The sequence below is a fragment of the Anser anser genome (assembly GCF_964211835.1).
Source record: "Anser anser genome assembly, chromosome: 1".
Lineage (NCBI taxonomy): Eukaryota > Metazoa > Chordata > Aves > Anseriformes > Anatidae > Anser > Anser anser.
Window position 1 is genome coordinate 186,312,842 of NC_139720.1, and position 23,511 is coordinate 186,336,352.

Sequence of the window (23,511 nt, forward strand, 5' to 3'; positions counted from 1 at the left end):
TGTCAAGAAGTTCCAGCAGATCATGATGGGAGATTTCATTTAAAATAAAATAAAATAAAATAAATCCCAAGTCTTTTTAGAGGCTGTTATCTACTTGAGTTGTGCTTCATTGCCCATACATAGACAAGTTCAAAGAGATCTCAACAGTTAAATCTGGTTGAAACCCAAATCTTAGTGTATTGAATGTTTAAAAGATTGATCCTTGACTAGGAAATACAGGAAAATACAGGTTCTGCATGCATCTACGGTATAAGTCACATAGGAAGGTAAAATAAATTAGAAGTTTGTTTTGTTTTGTGAAGGATTTATAAACATTAATAAATATCTTTGATTTTTTTTCACTAACATTGATAATTTCAATGTATGTTGGCATTTAATATCTCAACATACAAAATTACCTCTGAATTTGGAACAGAAGCAACCCAAAGAGTCTTTTAAGATTGCTTCTTTACAAAATTTATGAATATTTTTCTATCAGACTCCTTAGAAAATAAAAAAATAAAAGAAAAGGCAATAGTTCAGCTGTTTAAAACTGAGAGTAGATTGAGTTCTGTAATAACTGGGAATCATTATGGTCCTATCATATCATCACATCTGCAGCAAATAAACGAATTACTTAGCTCTGAGATCTAACCTGTACAATCATCTTCTGCTGCAAAAACGTATGCTTCAATTTGTTACTGTTGACGGACACTAGTAAGCCTCAATCATACTGCTCTCAGCAATTCAATCCCAGGCATATGTATTCAAAAGCTATTATTAAATCCTGATTATAAAAAAAAAGAAAAAAAGAAAAAAAAAGAAAAAAAACCTCTGTGCAAAATCAACTTTTACATGAAATAATTTAAAGAAATATTTTAAAGAAATATGATTAAGGGACCACAAGAACATGTGAAAGATGGGCTGTGTTATATTTCTAACTCTGAGCAGGGAATAGGGGAAGTGTTACAAAACCAGCTTAACTAAAACACTATGTTAGTCAGTTAATTGACTGCATCAGAGGTATGTTCTTCATTTTTTTAGGTGTCTATCTCCAGCCTGCCAAACAGAGATATATTTGTATCAGTGTGATCTGTGGGGATTGCACAAGAATAAGAGATTACCAAATTATTTGTTTTGGCCATTGAAATCAAGATGACATCTGCCATGAAACTCAGAGGGCAGTAGTCATTACTGCTGACAAATACCCTTACAACCTACCAAGCTGATCTCTGAATCTATTTATTTTATTTTAGGCTATATGCCCACTGCCTAAGTCTGTCTAGCTTAAAATAAAAATAAATAAATAAAAAGATAGATAAATAAATGAAAACCCAGCAGAACATTCCAGCAATGCCTCAGTTTAGGCATTTTACCAATATATATACAAGAAAGCTTCCTTTCAGCTGCCGAGGATCTGTGTTTGACACTTGTCAACAGATGTTAAAAATACCCAATACACAAAAACAAAATTTGTAAATAGTAAGTGCACAACAGGATCTAAATTTAAGACAACATGGGAGGAAGTACAAGATTGTACAGCCACTGCTGCAGACGGCTTCTCAGATTTATGGTCATCTCCATCTCAGATTTATGGCCTCTCCATTATGGTCATCTGATTTATTAGGGTAGGGGTGATAATGCTAGCTTCATCTCAGTCCTGTGGAATACCGTAAATATTTTTATGACTATTTGTAACATGTTGTTTTTTCCTTGTGTCACAGACCCATCTATTACACAGCTCACTAAATTAATTGAAGGGGAACCTGAGTTCAAAATAGTCAGGGAAGGGGAGACAATAACTAAAGTGATACATGGAGGTTGGTATGCTTTCAGCAACTCAATTTGCATTAGTTAAAATCTGAAATAAATTATTCCTGGACTGTTTTTACTTGAGTGCAGGTGGTTTCTGTGATATGTTAGACAATGGACTTATTTTTAACAGGACCTTCTGGAAGTATGGCAATTTTATTTTTTTTCCTTAGCTGTACCTAATAGCTACAGTCAAGACAGTGTTAGAAATGTTCTGCATGCTGACATAATGCCTGTCTCAGTTATTTGCTGATTGTTGTCCTGCAGTCAAAAATGCAGGATGTGATTCTTGTGATAGAAAGGCAGCATTATCGGACAAATAAATCAACTTTGTTTCTTGCTTTGCTAGGAGCTTTAAGGATTTCATATCTAGGGTGGTTTCAAAGAAAATAGCATGTAGTCATCTTAAATTTGGGACAAACAGCTCCTGGTCTACTCAGTGTTTTTATTTTTTCTTAAAATATTCTGTGGTTGTTCCTTGTGTGCTTCATTAAGTTTTGGTGTCTCAAAACCAGCAAGTGTAACACTGCTAATCACTTTATTAATATCTTCAATTTAAAAATCCTTGTAGAACCAATTATTAAAACATACACCAAAATCATTGATGGGCGGCCTGTGGAAGTGACAGAGAAAAAGGTAACAGAAGAAAGAATTATTCAAGGTAATTCATGTTGAGTGAAGTTCTCCATTACATACAAAAGTAGAACATCTTAAGTCCTGTCCTAATGCCTAAAATGCATTTCCTGAGGAGGTGAATTTTCCTCCTGCTACTTCCCACTGCCATGTATAGCTCAGATTGTATAGCTCAGATTTTCAGAGTCTGCTACACATATACACATAGAATTATATATGTCTGATACATATACATATGTATACCATTTCAGGCTAAGACTATTCTTTTGCATTTTTCAGTCTGTCTTATTTTAGATTTTTATTTTTATTTTTTGTGTGCTTGTGAATTTTTAGGTTACTTGTATTGTATATCTCCAGGTAGGCTTCATCTGACCAGCACTAGCCCTTCAGTGTGTAGACACCTACTTTTGCATGTTTTTCCAGGCTTCCTTGAAACTCAGTTGAGGAAAAAAATATATAATTATAATAATAATAAAAATAAAATGTTTCTTTTTAAGGTGAGACTATCTTTTTCTGACATCCAAAAGGCAGACATTTGTTTAGTGCTAATGTAGAATAAAAGTAATGAGCATCTGTCCCTTTATCTTTTTGTACAGTAGCTTTCAATCTCCTTGGCCAATTTCAGTTACATTTGACCTACTGTGAAGATTTTTATGTTTAAGAATCCTAGAAAACTTACAGAAATTGAAGTGAGTAGATTGAGGCATATTTAAACAGTCACAAATTCTCTGCTAACACATTCGATTCCCTTGGATAAATACTTGTATACTGTAGTTAAAATACTGTCTGCAAGAACAGTTGCAAAGGAAAGACTGTGTTACAGAAATATTGACTTAGCAGAAAGTCTTTGTATTGAGTTTATCCTGAAAAAAATCAATTTAAGTCATTCAAGCAAGAGAGAAATAAGAAACCAGGCAAGTTATTCTCATGCAACTATTTACTACAGTGAAAGCAACTGAATGAAATGACTATAACAGTGAAAAAGACAGCAGTAGTTTCTGAATAAATCAGGGATAATTTTTCAAAACAGAAAATTTCTGGGAGAGAAAATATTATTTTCTCATTTCTGAACTGCAAGTTTCAATAATAGCCCACATGAAATAGTCATTATCATGTAGATGATGCCAGCATTCCAGACCTGAAATTTCCTTCTCTCTGTAATAGAAACTGATAAAGAATTTCTGCACTAAACTCTCAAATGACTCATAGCTGTTACAACATTAGTAACATCTTTTACAACAGTGGATCCAGACCATTTTACAATGAGGAAATACCTGATCTGTGACCTAATACAACAAAATTATTAAAACTGTGAGCAGATGTTTACTATGTTAAATTTGCCTACTTACTTGTCTGAATAGTTCTAAGCTATTCGTAGTCCTCTTTCATTTCAGTTTCGGACACAGTGAAAGGTAAAACAAACAAACAAAACAAAAAACATAAAAGCAGATTAAAGCATGTTAAAGACAGAATCATCATAATGGTTAAATTGAGGAAAAAAAATAACTTAAAAGGCAATAGTGCTATATCTAAGTTAAGTCCTTGTTTAAAAAAAAAAATCATATTTTTTCTAGGTCCTGAAATAAAATATACCAGAATTACTGCAGGTGGTTCAGATAATGAAGAAAAATTAAAGAAATTTCTTGAAGAAGGTTAGTATCCTTGTTTTCTTTTCTTCTTTAAAAACAGACAATCAAAAACAAACAAACAATGACAGCAATAAAACCAGTATGATATTACTTGAGTAATCACTGAATGGATACTCAAATGTGTTTTCATCAAATATGTTCACTCTGCAAAATCAGAGATTAAGCCAGAAAAGCTGAGAAATGGCCTAACTTAATATTCTGGTTTGAGTCTCTGATCTTCACATTCCAGTCAGCTCTAGAACTGAGACTGCCTGGGTCTAATAAATACTAAGTTATGCTTGTCATGCAATATGGTGTTTTCAGTATTTAGCGTGGAACATAATATCATCACAGATAACTTTTGTAATTCAGCAAAATGCTATAACAGGATAAAGTCATTAATATGCTGTTATAGGATTGTCAAATATTTTCTGTCAATCAATTTTTTTGCCATAACCTGTATCCTATCAGAGGTTACCAAGGTGACCAAATTTATTGAAGGTGATGGTCATTTACTCGAAGATGAGGAAATCAAAAGACTTCTGCAGGGAGGTAATTCAGTGTATTACAACTAACCTTGTTGTAACAGGTTATGATAACTGAAACCTCTCTCAGATTTGTCTAGTTCAACATTTTAAAGACTGATCTAGCAAAAATTAAACTTCAATAGGAAAAAAAAAAAAAAAAAAAAAAAGACATACAGGAAGTGCCAGATGCACATAAAAAGGAAACAAGTGCCAAAGTTTGATTAATTAATTTTGGTATGATATCAGTCATGACAAATAGATAAAAATTTAATTGTTTTCTCAGTCTTTAAAAAGTTATCTAATTAAAACCCAGGGGAGCAATGAAGATTTATTCCACAAGCTGTGAACCTTTTTACTCAGCAAATTTAAATCTGTGAAAAACATTTATGAAATAGAAAATATTGTAATAGGCCAAATTCACCTTACTTATCAGTCATCCAGAAATGAATATTCATTGCCCTCAAATTAATAATTAAAGGCATGTTTAGCATCCCTCTTTCAAAGCTTACAGGTGACGGATATCAAGGCATTAACCTCAACTCTTTTCAAATATAATGTTCCAAAGAACGGTTTTCTTTCCTTCTTGCTCTCTTAATTCTAACAGTTTTGGCAGTATATAACCAGTAGCTGTAGAAAACTGGTAAACAAACTTGTGCTTATGAAATTAATCTATCTATAAATTTGGAATGTTTTCTGCTTAATGTATAGATTAGAATCACTATCTATAATAGCAATGGGGAATAAAAAAAGAGAATTCAAGTATTGTGCTTTTAGTAAGGGTCAATGTAAACCTGAGTGAGAGGCTCAAAATATGTATGGATATTTCTCCTGGCATAAATTAGCTGAATCGAATTCATATTATGTTCACTTTCTCGTAAGTTACTAACTCAAATACTACTTAAGTAGCTCATACTAAGTTCAGCCATGTGTACACAGAACTAAATCTTGTAGCTTTTCACAAGCACTCTTCTGTATATGTAACTTAAACCTCAGAATCACAAGAATTTAGTGATGGCTGAATGTCATAGCAGTTTCTTCATCAAACAAAAACATGCTGGTTGATAATGTAGCTAGTCTTAGAGACAAAACATGATATGGCCATGAATATGACTGTATTTCTTTCTGCTATTTTAAACAATCAAATCTTAGTTTTGCAGATCTTAGCCAGGATTTTTCTGTGCTCATTGGAGAGAAATATGATCTAGAGGGTTTTTCATCGTATCCTATCCTAAGTGTGAGAGTTGCTCTCTGGAGCTGCCTATTTCAGCAGCGAATATTTAAAAAGAGAGTTGAAAATAAGAAAATATATCAAAAAAAAAATCCCTCCATCTGTTGGACTATATTCTACTGGTCTTAACGAGGCTATAAAAAGCAGGAGTAAAATTTATACCAGAATGTTCAAAATTCTTCAGTTACAGAGATATACAATTAAATAGATATAGTCTATAAAGATAAATCTTATAGTGATCCTATCATTGTATAGAAAAGTAAGAAATAATTTATCTGCAGTAAATTTGGAAAAGACAATATTGTCTCTTGAATTCTTGCTATTTTTCCTTGCTATTATATGTTAGTTTGCATAAGCATCCTGCTTTACAGAATGGGGACAAATAGGCAGATTTCTGTCTCTTGTTTTAATTTGATTTTTTTCTGTCTTTCCCATGATTTATCCAGTCAGATACCCTTGTCTTCCATTATAATATCTTACCATACTTTCGGGCCAATAAAAGCAGATACACACACTGCTTTATGGCTGTTAGTGTTATTGGTGATAGTGCTTTATGGCCCTCTTGTCTATGTCAAAATGCTTGTTTTACTGAAAATTTCCTAAGCACTTAAATCTGAGTCCCAACGCAAATGGATGTATTCCCACTGTATAAAATAAAAGATTTTATATGGGCTGTAATTCAACTCATATAATGTCCAGCACTGCTTATTACAATTGGCAGTCTTTGCTGAAACAAACTACAATCCAAGATTACAATGAATGACTTTCAGCCCTAGAGAAGGCATCACCTGTGTCAGGGCCAAGAAAATCAGGAGGACTTTACATCATGAATGCCATAGTGGCCTGCATATACCTACACCCCCAAAACAGCATTGTTTCCACTTATGGTTCCTTGCACATGAAAAAATGCTGTCCCAGATTTAACTCATTTGTTTTTAATGCCTATTGTAGCTGGAACTGAGTACACCAAGGTTACTAAAGTAATTGAGGGAGAGCCACAGATTATCGAGAGAGAAATCAAGAAAGTCCATTTGGAAGGTTAGTTTGTCTAAAAATCCAGTATCACTAAGACCTCACTTGTCTGAAGTGATCATTCTAGGTGGGGATTTGTAGCTTTTATTCACAGAAATTACTTAGGTCTGAAGCCAATATTTTAGCAAGAAGAGTTTTTTGATTGTTTCGGAAAAGAATTCTTTCACTGATGTTGCAGAGAAAATGTTGAGGCTTGTCTTGTGTCTAAAAGTAACTAAAAGATTTGGCAGGCATAGTAGACAAGAGGAAATGTCTAAACCACAAAGCTTAGGTAAAACAAATGAAGGAACATGCACCATAAGAATTGCATTTTCTCTAAGCAGCACATCCAGAAGAAGACCACGTGAGTTGTTTTTAACTTGAGTTATTTCTTGTCAGTTTTAATGTGATCTGTCAATGTGATCTGTTGGGTTCTCAACTTGGTAAGAGGGGGGTGGAGGGAATATGATCTCTGGGGAAGGGTAAATCTTACGGGGTCTTGGAATTTCTCTAGTCTTATCCTATTTAATAAGGGAAACTCTTGGTTTTGAAAAAGCTGAATGGTCTGGAGGTCCAACATGAGGAATCAAATACAGTTCAGCCTCAGTTCAGCCTGGGTATATGCCAGGAATTCGTTTTTCAAGTTTAGCAATCTTTATTTATTTATTTATTCCAAGTTAAAAAGTAGTTTGTTTAGGGTTTCTCTTGTATTTGAATGTATGTCCTTTTCCAATTCTAATGATGCAGAGTAAGAATTTATTTAGTCTGTCAGCCTTTGAAATACAAATTCATAATAAAAATATGGCTTGTGGATAGTGGTGTTTAAGAAATAAATATGTTTCTACTTTTTGCATTTTGAAGTTTATAGCAAATACTGAAGCTATACCACAATTATTTGTAAACTTCAATGTTGGGTAGTACAAGGCATGCAAGGAAGTCAACTATTGCTTGAAAATGAGAGATGGGTGTGATTTTCAGACATGGAGCTTTACCAGAAAACACACAAGTTTGTATGGGCCATGTTCTCTCCTTGTTAAGGTGGTGCAGAACTTGCAATTTTCTTTAACTTGGTGCAGATGCCCAGTATTTTACCTCAGCAGTAATGAAGCCTATATTTCAGGGCATTGTGTTTACATACCCTGTACCTCAAGATGAAAAGGCAACTGCATGTGGCTAGTTAAGCAAATGTACAAGTACTTTATGTCTGTAAAGAACGAAATATACTACAGTAACATTTCTGTGAGAGAAGAATTCTCTTTAAAGTTTTTGAAGTGTTTTCTCTCCTAATGAGGAGACACTTGGTTTTAAAAATTACATCAAGGTTTGATTAGAGAGAGGAAAAAGTGTCTGTAGTTTCAGAGAATTGGTCTTTTGGAAAACAGACATATCTGCTAATGAGGGTGGTACCTATACAATGTCCCTTGCTTCGCTGTACCCTTTAAAACAGAAGTTTCTGAGAAAATAAGCTGACCTGTTAATGTGAAGTGATACTGTGGGCTCACAGTGCAGTTATATATCAAGGCCCAAATGCAGCTGGAAATGTGGCTGACATCTTGCAATGGCTGAGATTCAAGCATATCATTTATATATAATTCTTGAATAAATGTCTATAGTGTGCCCTGCAAGGAAATCTGAACTTCCTCTGCCAAAATCTGAGACCGAGTCCTGGGCAGTACATTAACATGATTGCACATCACTGACAGTGTCAGATGGCTTTTGCTGTGTGAAGAGTATGGGAAAAATGTCCTGGCCCATGCCTACATCATGCAACCATCCACAAGAGATCAGTATGAATAATTCATACTATTAAAACTTAAAAATACTTTTGAAATGTAGGTAAGAATTGATGGAAGAACACAAATTATGGAAATGTGTGCACTGTATTTATTATTCGCATTCATGTTTCAGGTGATCACATCAACATACTAATGGATCAGAATCCTTAATTCATTAAAAAACCTTAAAAACTTGAAGACATTACAAGTGTACAATAGGTTTCCAAGATTTTTAAAGAGTTTTCAAAAGCTCTAACAAATAAATTCTGACTGAAACATTTCTATTTTCTAGAAGCACCTGTACGGAAAGTACAAGCAAACAAGAGGACACAAGGTAAAAGCAAAACATATATTTAAAATTTTTAACTTCTATCAAACATTTTTCTCAGATATGTTTAAAGTAAAGGGTGGAGGGTACACAGAAGCTTAAGAAAACAGAGTTCCAAAGGGAAGAGTTGCTTTTATGCTTTAAAAAAAAAAAATTAACAAGACTTGCTATTGTTAATTAACAGGCTTGTATACTCTTTATATATATGTTTCTATCTGAAAAGAACTTACGTTATGTGCTTCGTTCAAACCATGTTTCACAATAGAATAAAGGTGTGTTGTGGTTTAACCTGCCACACAGCAAAGCACTACACAGCCATTCACTAACCCTTCCCTGCACAGTGGGATGGAGGAGAGAATCGGGGGGGAAAAAAAAAAAAAAAGCTTGTGGGTTGAGATAAAGACAGTTTAATAGGACAGAAAAGAAAAAGAAATGATTAATAATAATAATAATGTGTACAAAACAAGTGATGCACCATGCAATTGCTCACTACCTACTGACCAATGCCCAGCCCGTCCTTGAGCAATGGTCCCCCCACCCTGGCCATCCACCCCATAACCCCATATTAATTGTTCAGCATGATGCCCTGTGGTATGGAATATCACTTTGTCCAGTTCGGGTCAGCTGTCCTGGTTCTGTCCCCTCACAGCTGGACCCCCAGCCTCCTCACTGGTGGGATGGTGTTAGAAGCTGAAAATTTCTTGGCTTAGTGTAAGCACTGCTCTGCAACAATTAAAACATGAGCCTGTTATCAACATGATTTTCATCTTAAATCCCAAACACAGCACCATATCAGCTACTAGGAGGAAAATTAACTCTATGATAGCTGAAACCAGGACAAGGTGTCAAAGTAAGATCTTATTCTGGAATCTGATACTGTGAAAATGGCACTGTGGGATTCCCCAGTGCAGGATTTGTATTCACTGTTTGCACATTATTTGAATCTATTGAGAAGCTGAGAGATCACTATAATTTTCTGCCTGCCAGTATGACAGTGAAGGATTCAGCATCATTCTTTCCTATTCACGTCTGTTTCACCCGTAAATGCAGTATCTAGTTTAACTATATTACATATAATCATAGGTTATATATTTTTTTTTTATTTTTTTTCCCCAGGGGGATCAGCAAGAAGGAGGACAAGACTAGCTTATTCTTAAAAGCTTTTCAAGATAAAATCCACAGAATTACAAATTAATGGCATGGTGTTTGAGATGAAGAGAAACTGTTTTGAAAAAAGAATATTAGAAAACAAGGTGTTTTGATAACAATGTAAACTGAACCATGAATCCACAAAAAGATGTGAAAATGCAGATGCTCACTACTGGCATAATTCTCACAAGGTGCTGTAATTGCTCTTGATAGTAAGCATTATGCAAGGTGGGATCCTGGAACTGCTAAAGGCACAAGCAAAACTTCCATCAGCTTCTGTAGAACCAGGATTCCCTTTTAAGCTGGCTAGTAAGTGCTTGCACGATTGGATTCAAAAACAGCAGGGAACAATGCAGAATGTATTTTTATTATTATTTTTATTTCTACTAAATGAGAAATATAAATGAAATTAGATCATTTCTAGGAAAAAAAAATCAGATGACTTTTAGAATAAGTAATGTAAGGAAATAAGAGTGTTAATGTAGCACTTTTGGTTCAGTAGTATTGTATGTTTTTTGTAAGCCAAAATTCATAGTATTTTTAATGTAATTCTGACACCAGTAACATTACCTTTTCTAAACAGACAAATATTATATGTCTAAACAGACAAATGTATCTTTTCTTGTTCTACATCACATATCCAAATGCCTTCTGGTAACATGGCTAATGGAAACTTTTAAGAAGGGAAAAATAAAATGTTATAAGCTTTCTAAAGTGTATTTGTGATCATGCTGACCTTTATTTATATGAAAAAATAATTCCCATTAAAGGAATCCTATAACAACATATATACTGAAATTCTTAAATGTTTTCCGACTTTTCCCTAAATATGTCTTTTGATTACTAAAGTGGATTATAGAAGGGATAATTAAAATGCATGCAAACAGTTATCTCTGCGTGGAAAAAGGTGTTACAAAAATGAGCCTAGGTCTGAAAGCTTTTATATCAAAACATGCTTTGCTAATGTCTGGTACTAATGCGGAGTTGTCTGTAAATTATGTCATTTTTATAACTCTAGTTTTGTACTCATAAAAATTGTTTGCCTTTATTAATGAAAGTTGGAAAACAATTACTCACGGAGTAAGAAAGAACATGTTCAAAGTGCCTTAGTTCTGCAGACCAAAGTTTAAGAGGAGTTATCTGATGTGCTTTTATACTTCTGTTTTGAAAGAAATACTCAATAAACAAGTTGTCTAAATGTCCTTGTATTTGTAAATCTTTTTTTATGAGAAAGCAAATTGTAAATATTCTTAAACTGTTAGTGTTGTTTTTAGATTAAAAATTTGCCCTCAGAGAAGCAAGCAGATATTTCCCTTTCTCACCTACAACAAATTAATGCTCTAACTGCATCATTCTCCTTAAACAGAATTCAAAACTTCCCTTAATTCAATAATCACATACTGTGAACACTATCATCTCAATTTCCTTATGAGTGGAAAAGATACCTGAGCACTGGACTGTTATGTTTTGTAGACTTACTGGGCTGACAGAGTATCTCAATAAGGTGACCCCACTATCTATTGTTAGAGTGCTGTTGTGGTTACTAGGAGGAAAATTAACTCTATCCTAGCTGAAACCAGGACAAGTGCTTGGGTGGAAGGATGGCTTCTAACCCTGGTAAGAACTTTTAGGTGAGAATGAGGCCTCTCAGTACTGCCCAGAGGATGAATTAAAACTGTCACCTTTCCCCAGAGTCTTTTGCTGTCATTAAAACATGAACTTTATTATGCTCTCTTCACTGATACGTCATTATAAGATGTTCAGTCAATATTTTGAAGAGCAGACTTTAGAAATCCATTCTAAGTCAAATCATTCTATGTTGCTATGTGAACGATGCTCTTGGACCATGGCAGGGATTCTGGACTGGTTTATCTCCAAATGTCCCTTCTAATCCAAACCATTCTGTGATTCTATGCTAGGGGAGGGATGTGTCTGTGCTCTCTGCTACCCAAAAAGGAGAGGCATATCAATGAGAGAAAGACAATCACAATGTTCCAGGAAATTAGAATGGCGTATGTGTCCATACACCAAGACTATGATAATATATGTTTCATCCACAAGCCTTTTTAACAAAGTGGCTTCAGATTGTGACAGGCCACAAATTGGATATCATCATAACAACAACCACTGGGTTGATAGAGAAGGACCTCACAGTTGTCACAGCAACAGACTCCCTTTTAATGTCACTGAAAAAATTAAACCACAAACACAGTAAGCAGAGACTAATGAGTAAAGGTTTCAATAAAAACAGTTTTTCAGATTAAGTTCAGAGCAGTACTTAGACACCTAATGTCAGTGGAGAAGACTGAAAATTTGAGAAAATATTTTCTGACCACAATTACTGTTGGAGGAGACTGGAGAGATGATCAAATACCTAAGAAATCAATGATACTTTGTTTCTGATAGATTTCTGTATTCTGTGTTCAATATCTCTTTTCCAAATTGATCTGTAAGTGGCAAAGAGGTTCAAAAATTAATATATGACTGACATCCACATGCACGTCTTCCCATACTCTGCTACACATTCCCATCAGTGTACCCTACCCATTCAGAACATGACTACATGAAACCAATGAAAGAAGACCTAAAAACAGGAGAAAAAAAAATGTTAATAGCATCTGATTCTTCCTTTATATGAAGCAGTAAATGTCTCACCCACCCTTTTTCTCAGCCTTTGTTGAACAGGAGTACTGCAATATACAGCCTGATTTTTACATCACATGGGTATCAGAATCAAATTTCTTATACTACCTTTTCCTGTCAGGGTTCATATTTTTAAGATTAAATAATATCCTGTCAACCTTGGTACTGGGTGAGAAGAGTAAATTTTGCTGTTCCTATAGACACCAGCCTTTGGGTTAAATCTTTCTCTCTTACTCTTTTGCTGCTGCTTTTAAGATCCTTAAAATTACCTGGGGTAACATGTCAGTGCTCTCACCAATGACCACTCAACCAGCACCCTCTTGACACAACTGTAGGAACTCTAGTAGTATAGGCAAATGCAATATTTGTACAAAACGAAACAAAACAAAACTCTCCATTACTCCAGGCCCCCAAGAAATATATCCAAAAATGTTGCAAAATCAAAAATGACAATGCTGAAATTTTAAAATAAGTGGAAAAATGTCATCTCTGATGTTCTTCTGTAGCAATATTTGAGTAACTATTTTCATTAGTGCATTTAAAAGTCTATTTCAGCCATGTGTATTCAATGTTGGCTTTTTTTTTCATTATTTTTGAAAGACTAATGTGACATTTCATACAAACTCCGTGAACAATTTACCATGAACAATTATTTTTAAAAAGATTGAAAATCTTCAAAAATCTTAATATTTAAAAAGATTATTCTGATATTTTGTAAAGAAATATGTTTTACATTTTCTCAGAGGCTCTGTATTTCAATTAAATGCTGTTTGTGTGAAATGGAGACTTTTGATATTAGCTATTTTCCAAAAAATTGCAGGAATTTTTGAGAGAACACCAGACAGAATGTTTTCAGGTTATACATTGAATTTAAGAGAACATAAAATAAAATACTGTTTACAACAACGTTGCATAGGTACAGTTGCATTCTTCTTTCAGACTCTCAGAGTGGTAGCCAATAGTATCAATCAAACTGACAAAAAGTTATTTCTTTAACATTGCTGTTTTTTGCCAGTGTTTATGACTAGCAATAAAGTTGGTTAGAACACTCTAAAATCTGACTGTCTAAAGATTTAATAGAATTTAAATAACTTATGAAAATCACAAGAAGATGTTCTTTCTGTTTTAGCATGTGTTTTGAGATTAGTTTTTAGTAAAAGTATTAAATAGATGTTAACATACCTGTTCTCGTGTTTGGAAAATACAGGAAAAATAGTTATTTTATTTTAGTCAACAGACAGATCCCCAAGTACTTTACAAAAAAACTTAATGTAAATGTCTTAGTTTTACAGATGGAAGCAGTCAAAGAAAATAAATAAATAAATAAATAAATAAATAAATAAATAATCCTCTCTAGAATTCCTGTTCATTTCACTGTTTTCTAGATCACACGTTTTGTCTGGTTTTCTCATCACTAGCTAACATCAAAACAAATTGACATCCTGTTACTCTGATGGTGGTACTTTGTGTGGTATGACAGCAGCTAGGTAGGCCTACTACAAACTGTCACGTTCTCAAGAAGGCATCCTCCTGGATGTACACGTGCTTCATATGGAGACTGTGAAGCTGTTTATTTTGTTCTTCTAGGTAGCCTTGAGAACGGTCCAGAGCAGAATCCAATCTCCTCAAATACATATAGCCAGCAACTTACATTTTCTCAAGTTCTTTGCCAGTGGATATCAGGCAAACATTAAATACCTCCACATGCCACTCAAAGTGAGAAATATGTTCACATATATATTAACTAGAGAAGGGAAATATTACAGTAAGGCCTCCCCATTGTAATTGGATTGTGTGTGCTGTAGAAAGTCTTTTTGATATTCATGATAGCACAGGGCTTCTTGTTCAGTTATTAAAAAAAGGTCTCCATTTCTCTTCTGCATAAGCCACAGGAGTTAAGATTTCAGAAGCTCACATTCTTCTTGTCACTTTTAACCAAAAGTATGTTTTTCATAACTTTTCAAGAAAATGCAAGCATGACAGCATAAAGGCTTGCCAATATTTGTGTTGTTTTTTCAGTATAGCAAGAACAAAATATATAAAAAAAGTTCACATCTGAGGTTTACCTCTATTTTAACCAGTATTAAATAAAAATTCAGTTATATATGAGTTTTGTGTTTAACTGCTAGCACAGAAGAGGAAATATTAACTACAGATTATACATGGAAAAGAGGATAATTCCTTATGGTAAAACTAGTTAATAAAATAATACCAAGATGATACTACATCATGAGGAACACAGCACATTAATGACTGAAAGCTTTTATTCAAGAGATTTTGCAGTCTCCTTTACAGCTGTAGTAATTTATTCATAATGTCATACCATATGAAAATATTTCTTTTCTTTCTGCTCTAAATGGCATCCTTTAAAGACCACAAAGCTCAAGCTTTCTGTTATCGATTTCTTCCTCATTAAAAAAAAGTTACTACTCAGAGGAATGACATCAGCACTAACACTTTGGATCATAAAGTCCACTCATCTTCATGAGTTTCATAAGCTGGTCATGACAGCTGGAGTCACTAACAGTTATATGATGCAGCATTATACGTATTCAGAGAACTCTAGTAGGACATCATCATGTGAAGCACCTGCTGATATAATTGAGACACCCAAGTAGAAAAGTAAGAGATTATGTTTTTAAGGTCAGCATTCTTAGAATGTTATATCAAGAAAAAAGGTTTGTGCTTTCCTGTAGTATACTGAAATGGCACAGAAAAATTGTCCAGGAATAAAATCTAAAGAGATGAGAACTTAATTTGGATCAATGTGATTAACATGCTGTAAATTACTGTCCATTCTCTATGCTATGATATCCTATTGCTTGTATGACTTTAGACAGCTGCACTTGCAAAGTAAAACATGCCATGGATCTGGTAAAGTCTCTCTCTTACATTGCTCTCTGCTGTAGGTGGCTTGCCTTGTCCTTAGACTGCAGTCGCCGCAGGGAGTGTAAATTCCACCCTCCCCAGTCCTGTCATCTCTTCACATCCATGTAGCAGGGAAATAGAGCAGCTGAAGATCTAGCCCACTGTATTTCAAAGATACATGGTACCATCCAGTATTTTTGGTTTTACAGTACCACTTAAGGTGTTGGGCTTTGCACTCCTACTTCCCTTTCTGGTGAGATGCATCTCTTGCATGCTCAGGTTTCTTAACTTTTGGTTATACTTTACATATCTGTACTGCTAAACAAAAACAGAACCAGATAATTTGCTCTTACAGTTATATACACTGGCACATGCAGTCTGTATCCACACTGCACAACACTTTGCCCTCAGCTTCTTTTACTACTTGGTATTCCTGTGACCTAATTTTCTTGAGAGAAAGGGGGAATTTTTAACTCCTGTTTTAGAGTGTGTAAAATAAGATGGTACACTGAGGATTGTGTCTTTACATGACACAGAAATTTTCCATTATATGGATTGTGGTAAAATGTACAGGAGTTAACTGAGAATGCAAAGCATGCTGGGGCAGGGTTAGAGGAAGAGAGAAAGCCACATCTGTGCAGTCTTCTCCATACTGTTGGAATATTTCCTGGAACCTGTTCTTCACAGATTAATGCATGGGATTGGCTCAAAAAGTGCAAAATGGCATGGGCCAAAACCATGATACAGACTGCTCTAACAGCAAACTATTGTGTCCAGTGCTTCACTTAATTCACATATCCTATTTATAGTACAGATGTAGCAATGTACAATAGTTGGAACTGGATTTTTTAATATATTTTTATATAATATACCTCATGCTTAAATCCAGCTGAGCTGTTTTAAATTAGTTGCTATAATATTTAAATGGAAGGAAAAAAAAAAAAGGAAGGGAGAGGGAGAGGGAGAGGGAGAGGGAGAGGGAGAGGGAGAGGGAGAGGGAGAGGGAGAGGGAGAGGGAGAGGGAGAGGGAGAGGGAGAGGGAGAGGGAGAGGGAGAGGGAGAGGGAGAGGGAGAGGGAGAGGGAGAGGAATGCTGCTTACTCCATAATCATGAATTTCATTATATCTCCTGCTGATACTTTTTAGGGTTGTTTCAATCATGTCTGGTTTGAATCACAGTCGGTTAGCCCTCTAATTGTTAGTCCAATTACCTCTTTTTTTTTTTTTCTCACAGAGGAATATTTAACAGTTTTTTTCAACATCTTTATTTTCCACAAATAAACATGTGACCTGAGTCAGGGCCACACTGAAGCCATGTGATGTGAATGTGATATTAAACACAATTAAAACAGTATGTTTATTAAGTGAGAAAAATACATCAGTGCAAAAAGTACTGTCAAGAGATGGGGAGATTTTCAAGGGCACAGTCAGGAGTTACTTGAGATATGATTTACACAAGTTTACCCCAGGCCCTTCAGGCTGTTAACTGTACTGTGAATGATATCCAAGAGACCTCTTAAGGTCCTCACTGTCCCTACAGACCCTCAGAGCTAAGGCTCCTGCCTGTCACTGTCAGTCTGACACCACTGATCTATCATAATCTGGCAAATCCAGCCCCTGCAATTCTCAGCAGCAAGTAGAGATCCACTTTTCTACAGACACCTACATCCATTCCTCTGAAGAACTTAACAGCACTTGTGTCTGTCTTTTGTAAACATTTTCATTACAAAGTGCCCACACAGCAGTGGAAGATGTAGATGCAGTGGTGACTGAGACTGCCAAGCCTCCCTGCTCTGCTCCACTGTACAAGGAAGCAGCTATGATCTAATTCGGAAAGACTGCTCTTTCCAGTGAAGGTGGAAGGACAACTAATTTCTTGATCCCAGCTGGTTAGACACAGGAAATACAGTAAGTACAAATTTTAAATAGGAATGCTGGCAAAAGAACATTCGAAAATGAGATACATAGTGGCATATTTTTTCTTTTATGTTTTCATATGAAAATAGCTACAGATAAGCTGGCAATGCCTTTGGGAAATCTTATTCTGTAGTGCTGAGACCTTGGCAAAAGAGCACGGGACCACTGCAATGCATATACCTCCTGTGTAAGTCTGCAAAAGCCCCAGGAACATTTCCAAGATCACGTCTCCTGGCATGTGTCTCAAAGATGCCCTAACTCTATTGAGACAATACCTGAGTGCTTACTGTGCGCCACCTCCAGTCCTCAGCGAGGACTCTGAAAGCATGAGCCAGAGAGATGTCATGCCACAATCCAAACAGTCTGGAACAAAACAGCTGTACATCGAGAGTGTATTTATTATTTCTCCAGCTATAAGTCAGAGACATTACAGATGGAAAAGTCTTACTAGATCATGTTATCAATCTCCTAGCCAAGGCTGGAGTGTTCCCCACTGTTACAGTCAGTAATGCTTTGCCCAGGCAAGTGGTATCTTCCCACAGTCTTTCTCCCACACTAGTCTCTGAGCCTTTTTCCCATATTCTGCTCTCCTTCCTGGCTTAGCTGCCATCAGACTAGGCAGACATATTCCATGAAGTACTCTTTCAGCAGAAAAGACAACTGGTTTAGCCATAACAAGGATGAGAATTCCTGTTTATGTCAGTAATGAGCTTGCTCATACTTTCCTGAAATACCTCTGCAATTGGAAATATATTATGGTGTTGAACAATCTATGTTCTTTGATTTACTGTGTAGAGCGCCTCATAGGTTTGCCACTTTTTTTTTTTCTTTTCTTTTCTTTTTTTTATCTTAATAGTGCCGTAATAGTTTAGGATAGCTCATGAAATCATAGAATCACAGAATGGCTGAGATTGGAAGGGACTTCTAGAGGTCATCTGGTCCAATCCTTCTGTTCAAACAGGGATATCTACAGTTCTAAAAATACTTAAAGAATCAATCACATTTGTTAAAAAAATCTTATGAGCTGGAAGCATCCCTACATAATTTCCTTTCTTCTCCCATAATAAAATGTATTTTTCAAACACCAGTGCAATGAGGAATTATTACATGTAATCATTTGCACTCCTTATAAATCAAGTAGAGTTATGTCAGCAGAAGTGTGGAAGACTATAAAATTCAGCATTCTTAGTTTCATCATTGAAAAATTTACTGGTCTGAAAGTCCTAGTAACCTCGTCCACTGGCAGCCAGGACATTAGGGCTGCCCCAAGAATCAGGCAACAAAAATCCATTTCAAAGTCCATTTGTCTCTTGGCATCAAGACACATCAAGACTCAAAGTTCGGAAAGCTTGTAAGCTCCTGGTTTCACAGCCAAAACTGCCTGCAAAAAAGAGTGCCACTGACTGAAATAACAAGAGAAAATCAGGATGTATCAGCTGACCATAAAGAGACAATAAGGCACTGACACAGCGTATCTGCTTACAAAGTAAATGCATCTGTGTTGTGTTCACTAAGAATCTTTTCTGTGTATGCCTCATCTGTCCATACAAGCTGTGTACACAGTCACAGTGAATTTCTCACATTAACATATTTTTGTGCATTTTGTATCTGTGTATTCAAGTGCAAACATCAAAATTTACAGTCCAGTTTTATAGTGTAATTCAAATAAGCTTAGGACAGCAGCCAGCCACTCTGAAGTGCTAGATAAAAAAAAACTGCTCTAAATTTTATATAAACAAGTACTGTCAGATGTTGCCTATGTGCCCAGGGTTTCGAAATGCTAAGAAGCCAGCTAAGTCATTGGTCTCTTACTGTCCTCCTTTCTGTTCAACAGTTTAGTTTTGAATGGTAGATTCTGTTTTAGAAGTTAAAGTGCACTATACTAACAAAAATGTCATCTTCAGCACTAAGATCCTAGACCCAGTGCTAAACTGTTATTTCGGATCTTTAGTTTTTTCCCTATCCAAAATTCCTGGCCAATGACAAGGATCAAGACAGGGCTCAGCTGGTGACATTTGTGACTTTCCTTCTAGTACTGATGACAGACTGCCATCTAATCAGATTGTGAGGTTATGATCTAACTCTCTGCGGTTTCTGTGTGAACACTATTAAAAAATAATTTTGCAGTGGAAAATTACCACGTAAGGAGTAACAAATATTGAAGATGAAAAACAGATTTTTGCATCTCTTCTATTCCTTTATGCTCTTTTATTCATTCATGGGTGATGAGTCAGTATCAGAAGCAGACCTGGCTTCTCTTTTCCCTCTAGTCACCACAGCACCCACAGGGAAACCACAGCATGGGGAGGAAATCCCTGTATGACCCAGGCTCACCCAAACATGGGGGTGATGGCATGATATACACAATCCCAGCATATCAGAAATATTCTCTGGTCTCAGAATAACACTGCGGACAGGTTAACTGACCTTCCTAATATGTAGCAGAGATTCCCCTATATTCTTTTCTCTGTAGCATTCAATGTAGTAAACCCTCATTTCTGTAACTTAATTATTTAGGTTTCCCACTATGATACCATTATTGCTTTGATATTCTCTTTTAGTTATCATGTTCAAGTATCTACAGGAAAGGAATAGATTTTTATTTGAGCAACAGCTATAACTGCAATTAACAGACAAGATTTCAGGTACACAAATCCTTTGTCAGAGCTGATGTGGAAGCATTCATTAACCAAGCCACACAGTACCAGAAAGATAAGTCACTTCATAAATTTAATTTGGCAGATACAATAGGTGTGACTGGGACAAAGATTTACCAGTTGTTTCATTATAGACAGTAGGTGGATATCATCTGGGTGGAGAAATCCTATTCACACAGACACCAATGGGAGTTTTGTTAATTTTAGCGGGGGTAGAATTACATCACAGTATTTTTCCTTTCTTTTTGCACTCCCTCTAATCTTAATTTGTCATATTTCCTGAAGAGGATGCAAGCCTCATTAGCAATGATTCTGAATCTGAATAAAGCTTTTAAACACATGGTGTCAGTGGGTTGAAATATCTGATAGTCTTGCTGCCAGCACTTGCTAACTACAACAAAGAGAGTTGTGGGTGAGAAATCCTGGAGGATGGGTGGTTTGGATCCATATCACTCTCTTCTTGGACTTAGAAACTGAAGTAGATGCCTAAGTCTGACATCTGCTCTGTAGTATATGGATTATGGCTCTTGAGCCTTACAGTATCCAGGAAAAAGTAAGGTCTAGAGTTATGAACATCCCCCACATGAAGCTGCAGAAGTAAGTGGTGTTCAAATACAAACATGAGAAATTGTCACAGAATCACAGAATCATCTAGGTTGGAAGAGACCTCCAAGATGAGAACATTTGAGTTATGTTCTAATATATGGTTAGTCAAAACACAGATCAGTGTAAAGCATTCATGTTCAGGTTGTTTTCAAGGGAAAGACTTTCTGAAAGAGCAGTGTAACTGGGGCATCTGATTTACTGTTGCTTCGAAGGAAGAAAAGATCTCCATTTTGGATAAATGCATTCCAGAGTTCCTTGAAACAGACCCAGTTAATTCACTCTTAGCGTTTATTTCCACCCTCTAGACATTAGCCAAATCATCCTTTTCATCACAACAGATATCCTTAGAAGCTTGGCAGTATGTCACTTCTATGTTTTCAAAAATGCTCTTAAGAGGTTAAGATGACCTTATCAGATTTCAGTCATGTGACAGATGTGGAATGGTAATAACTTACAAATAGTGGAAGGTACCTGATTAAGGTGGTATTTTTGTTTGTTTGTTTGTTTTGTTTTGTTTGTTTGTTTTGTTTTGTTTGTTGTGTTTTATTTTGTATTTGATTTTACGGTGGTGTTATGTGAGTTAAATGAATGGTGTTACTGAAAACAAATAATAAAGCAAACAATACTTCATGATATAACATTGTCCAGCAAGCATATATGGAGCATCACAGGACGACTGGAGAGCCACTGGTAAGCAGACTATAGACTGATCACTTTGTGTCTATGCCATCAAAAACTTATGTAAGCAACTCCCTCTGAGTTCCTTGACTTTCGATCACACAGAAGTGTTAGTCTACCCCTAGGGTTTCTTTGGAGCTTCCTCTAGATCAAAAAAAATGGCTATCATCAGCTGATAATTCACTCTGTGGCCTCAGTCCATGGACACTCTTGAGCCAGCCATAGAAGGCAGTGGTCTATCCATCCTCAAACCCTCTTACATGATCTCATTCCCTGCCCCACAACATTCAGCACCTGCCCTCAGTTTCACACCATATCATTCTGCTGGGCTGCAACACAGCTTTTACTTTGTTTTTGACACTCTGGACTGAAAGGCACAGGCCAAATAATTGCAATGTTTAGAGAAGACTTGGTTTCACACACTATCTGGATGAACCAATCCATTGTAAAGGAAGCTCCCTCTGAACACCATGGGCACAAACACTGCCCTCATATGGCACAGCATCCAGGAATCACTACTCCATTAAGCTTATTCATTCATCTGTGTATAGCTACTAGCTAACATCAGAGTCAGAAAGCCTAGAGGCTGAGAAAACACAGATGGTCAGGCTTGATAAGAAAACAGCACAAGCTTGTCCAGATAATTACACAGGACCACACATGAGACCTGTATGGTTAAACACTATTATCTACTACAGCTTTCAACACATTCGACATATCCAGCTCATTTTAAACACTTTTCAGATATACTAGACCTTCTTTCTACTATTAAAACTAAGCAATATTTTGGTGTAGGAAATATTGTAAGTATACCAGAACTGGGGAACCTGGGAGCACTTCCTGCTTCCAGGCCTGATGGTACTTTTGTGATGCTGTTACTGAAATTGGAACCAAACCTGAATAGGTACCATCATCTCACATGCACAGGTTTTCCAGTAGAAGAGAACCCAGGTATGTGTGCATAAGGAGAGCAGTGTTTGTCTGAATCAGGTAACCTGGTGTGGATAAGCAGGGGACCAGGACAATTAGAAGACCAGGGATCCCACCCACAGTCAAAAATCCATCTCTACTCACAAAAAAAAGCAGGCAAAGAATGGCCTCAGATGGGGCAGTTTAGGGACCAGGGCCTGATCAAGGTAAATCCCATAAGCCTGCCTGAGAAGAAATTAAGACATGATGTTTGCTTGATTACAGGGGTTCTTCTGACACTTCTGATCAGCTACATAATAAAGACCAAGCATCCTAGATCATCAATACAGTCTTCATTATGCAGGCATAGTTCCAACATATTGACAGAAAACTCTGGGATAATATTTTGCCCTAGTTTTTCTGATCCCATCCTTTATGGCAGGTTATATTACGTGATGCATGCTCACATCATGAGAGTCTCTGCTTCCCCTAAGAAAGGTTTCTCCTACCCCTAATCCAGCTCAATCTCAAAACTGTTAAATTGCTTGTATAATTATATTTTTTTGTAAGCAGTTAATTTAGACTCAATCAGAAAGTGATCTCAGCTGAAACTGCACTATACATGATGCCAGCTGAAGCGGCAGCTCTCAGTGCAGCATGGATTTGCTCATGTATGCATTCTTCCACACCTTCTGACTATTCACAAAAGACAGAAGTGCAGCTGCTGGTGCAACCACCATGTGTACTATGCCTGCAGATCCAGGCAGCCTGGCCCACAAAGAAACGTTTGCCTCACTAACCTTTGGTAACAGGGCTTTCTTTCATGCGTAAGTCTGAGCAAGAGTGAGGTTGTTCACAGTGGATTCAATCCCCTTTTCAGTAAACAGCAAAACTCCTGAGTTATCCATGTGATATTTCATGTTTCTAAATTGGGCATTTGCTTTTGTCTCACTTGGCCTGAGTGAGTGTTCTTCACCCATAAAAGGAAGAGAGTTTGTAATGAACGTAAGTCTGATGCACAAAGTGCGCTGTACTCGGCTATCTTCTTAAAGTCTTTTAAGGTATCCAATGTCAGATTTAATCTCTAGTATTTAGGCTTCATTTCCAAAACATTAAGGCAGCCTCAATTTTTAACTAGCTGTAAAAATATAAAAATGTTTAAAG

At 36.1% G+C, this 23,511-nt stretch overlaps 1 protein-coding gene across 15 annotated transcripts in view; it reads left to right on the forward strand.

The window, feature by feature from the left end:
• Positions 1-11,268, forward strand: part of POSTN (periostin) — a 37,137-nt gene extending 25,869 nt beyond the window's left edge. For 2 of the 15 annotated variants that reach the window (XM_083821632.1, XM_083821625.1), the window contains 7 exons: positions 1,704-1,799; positions 2,363-2,452; positions 3,999-4,076; positions 4,524-4,604; positions 6,759-6,845; positions 8,886-8,927; positions 10,038-11,268. In XM_083821632.1, coding sequence (XP_083677758.1) covers positions 1,704-1,799; positions 2,363-2,452; positions 3,999-4,076; positions 4,524-4,604; positions 6,759-6,845; positions 8,886-8,927; positions 10,038-10,078 — 515 coding nt within the window. In that variant the 3' untranslated portion in view covers positions 10,079-11,268. The remainder of the gene's footprint in view (positions 1-1,703; positions 1,800-2,362; positions 2,453-3,998; positions 4,077-4,523; positions 4,605-6,758; positions 6,846-8,885; positions 8,928-10,037) is intronic. The other 13 variants (XM_083821635.1, XM_083821636.1, XM_083821639.1 and 10 more) reach the window with 8 other exon arrangements.
• Positions 11,269-23,511: the final 12,243 nt, after the last annotated feature.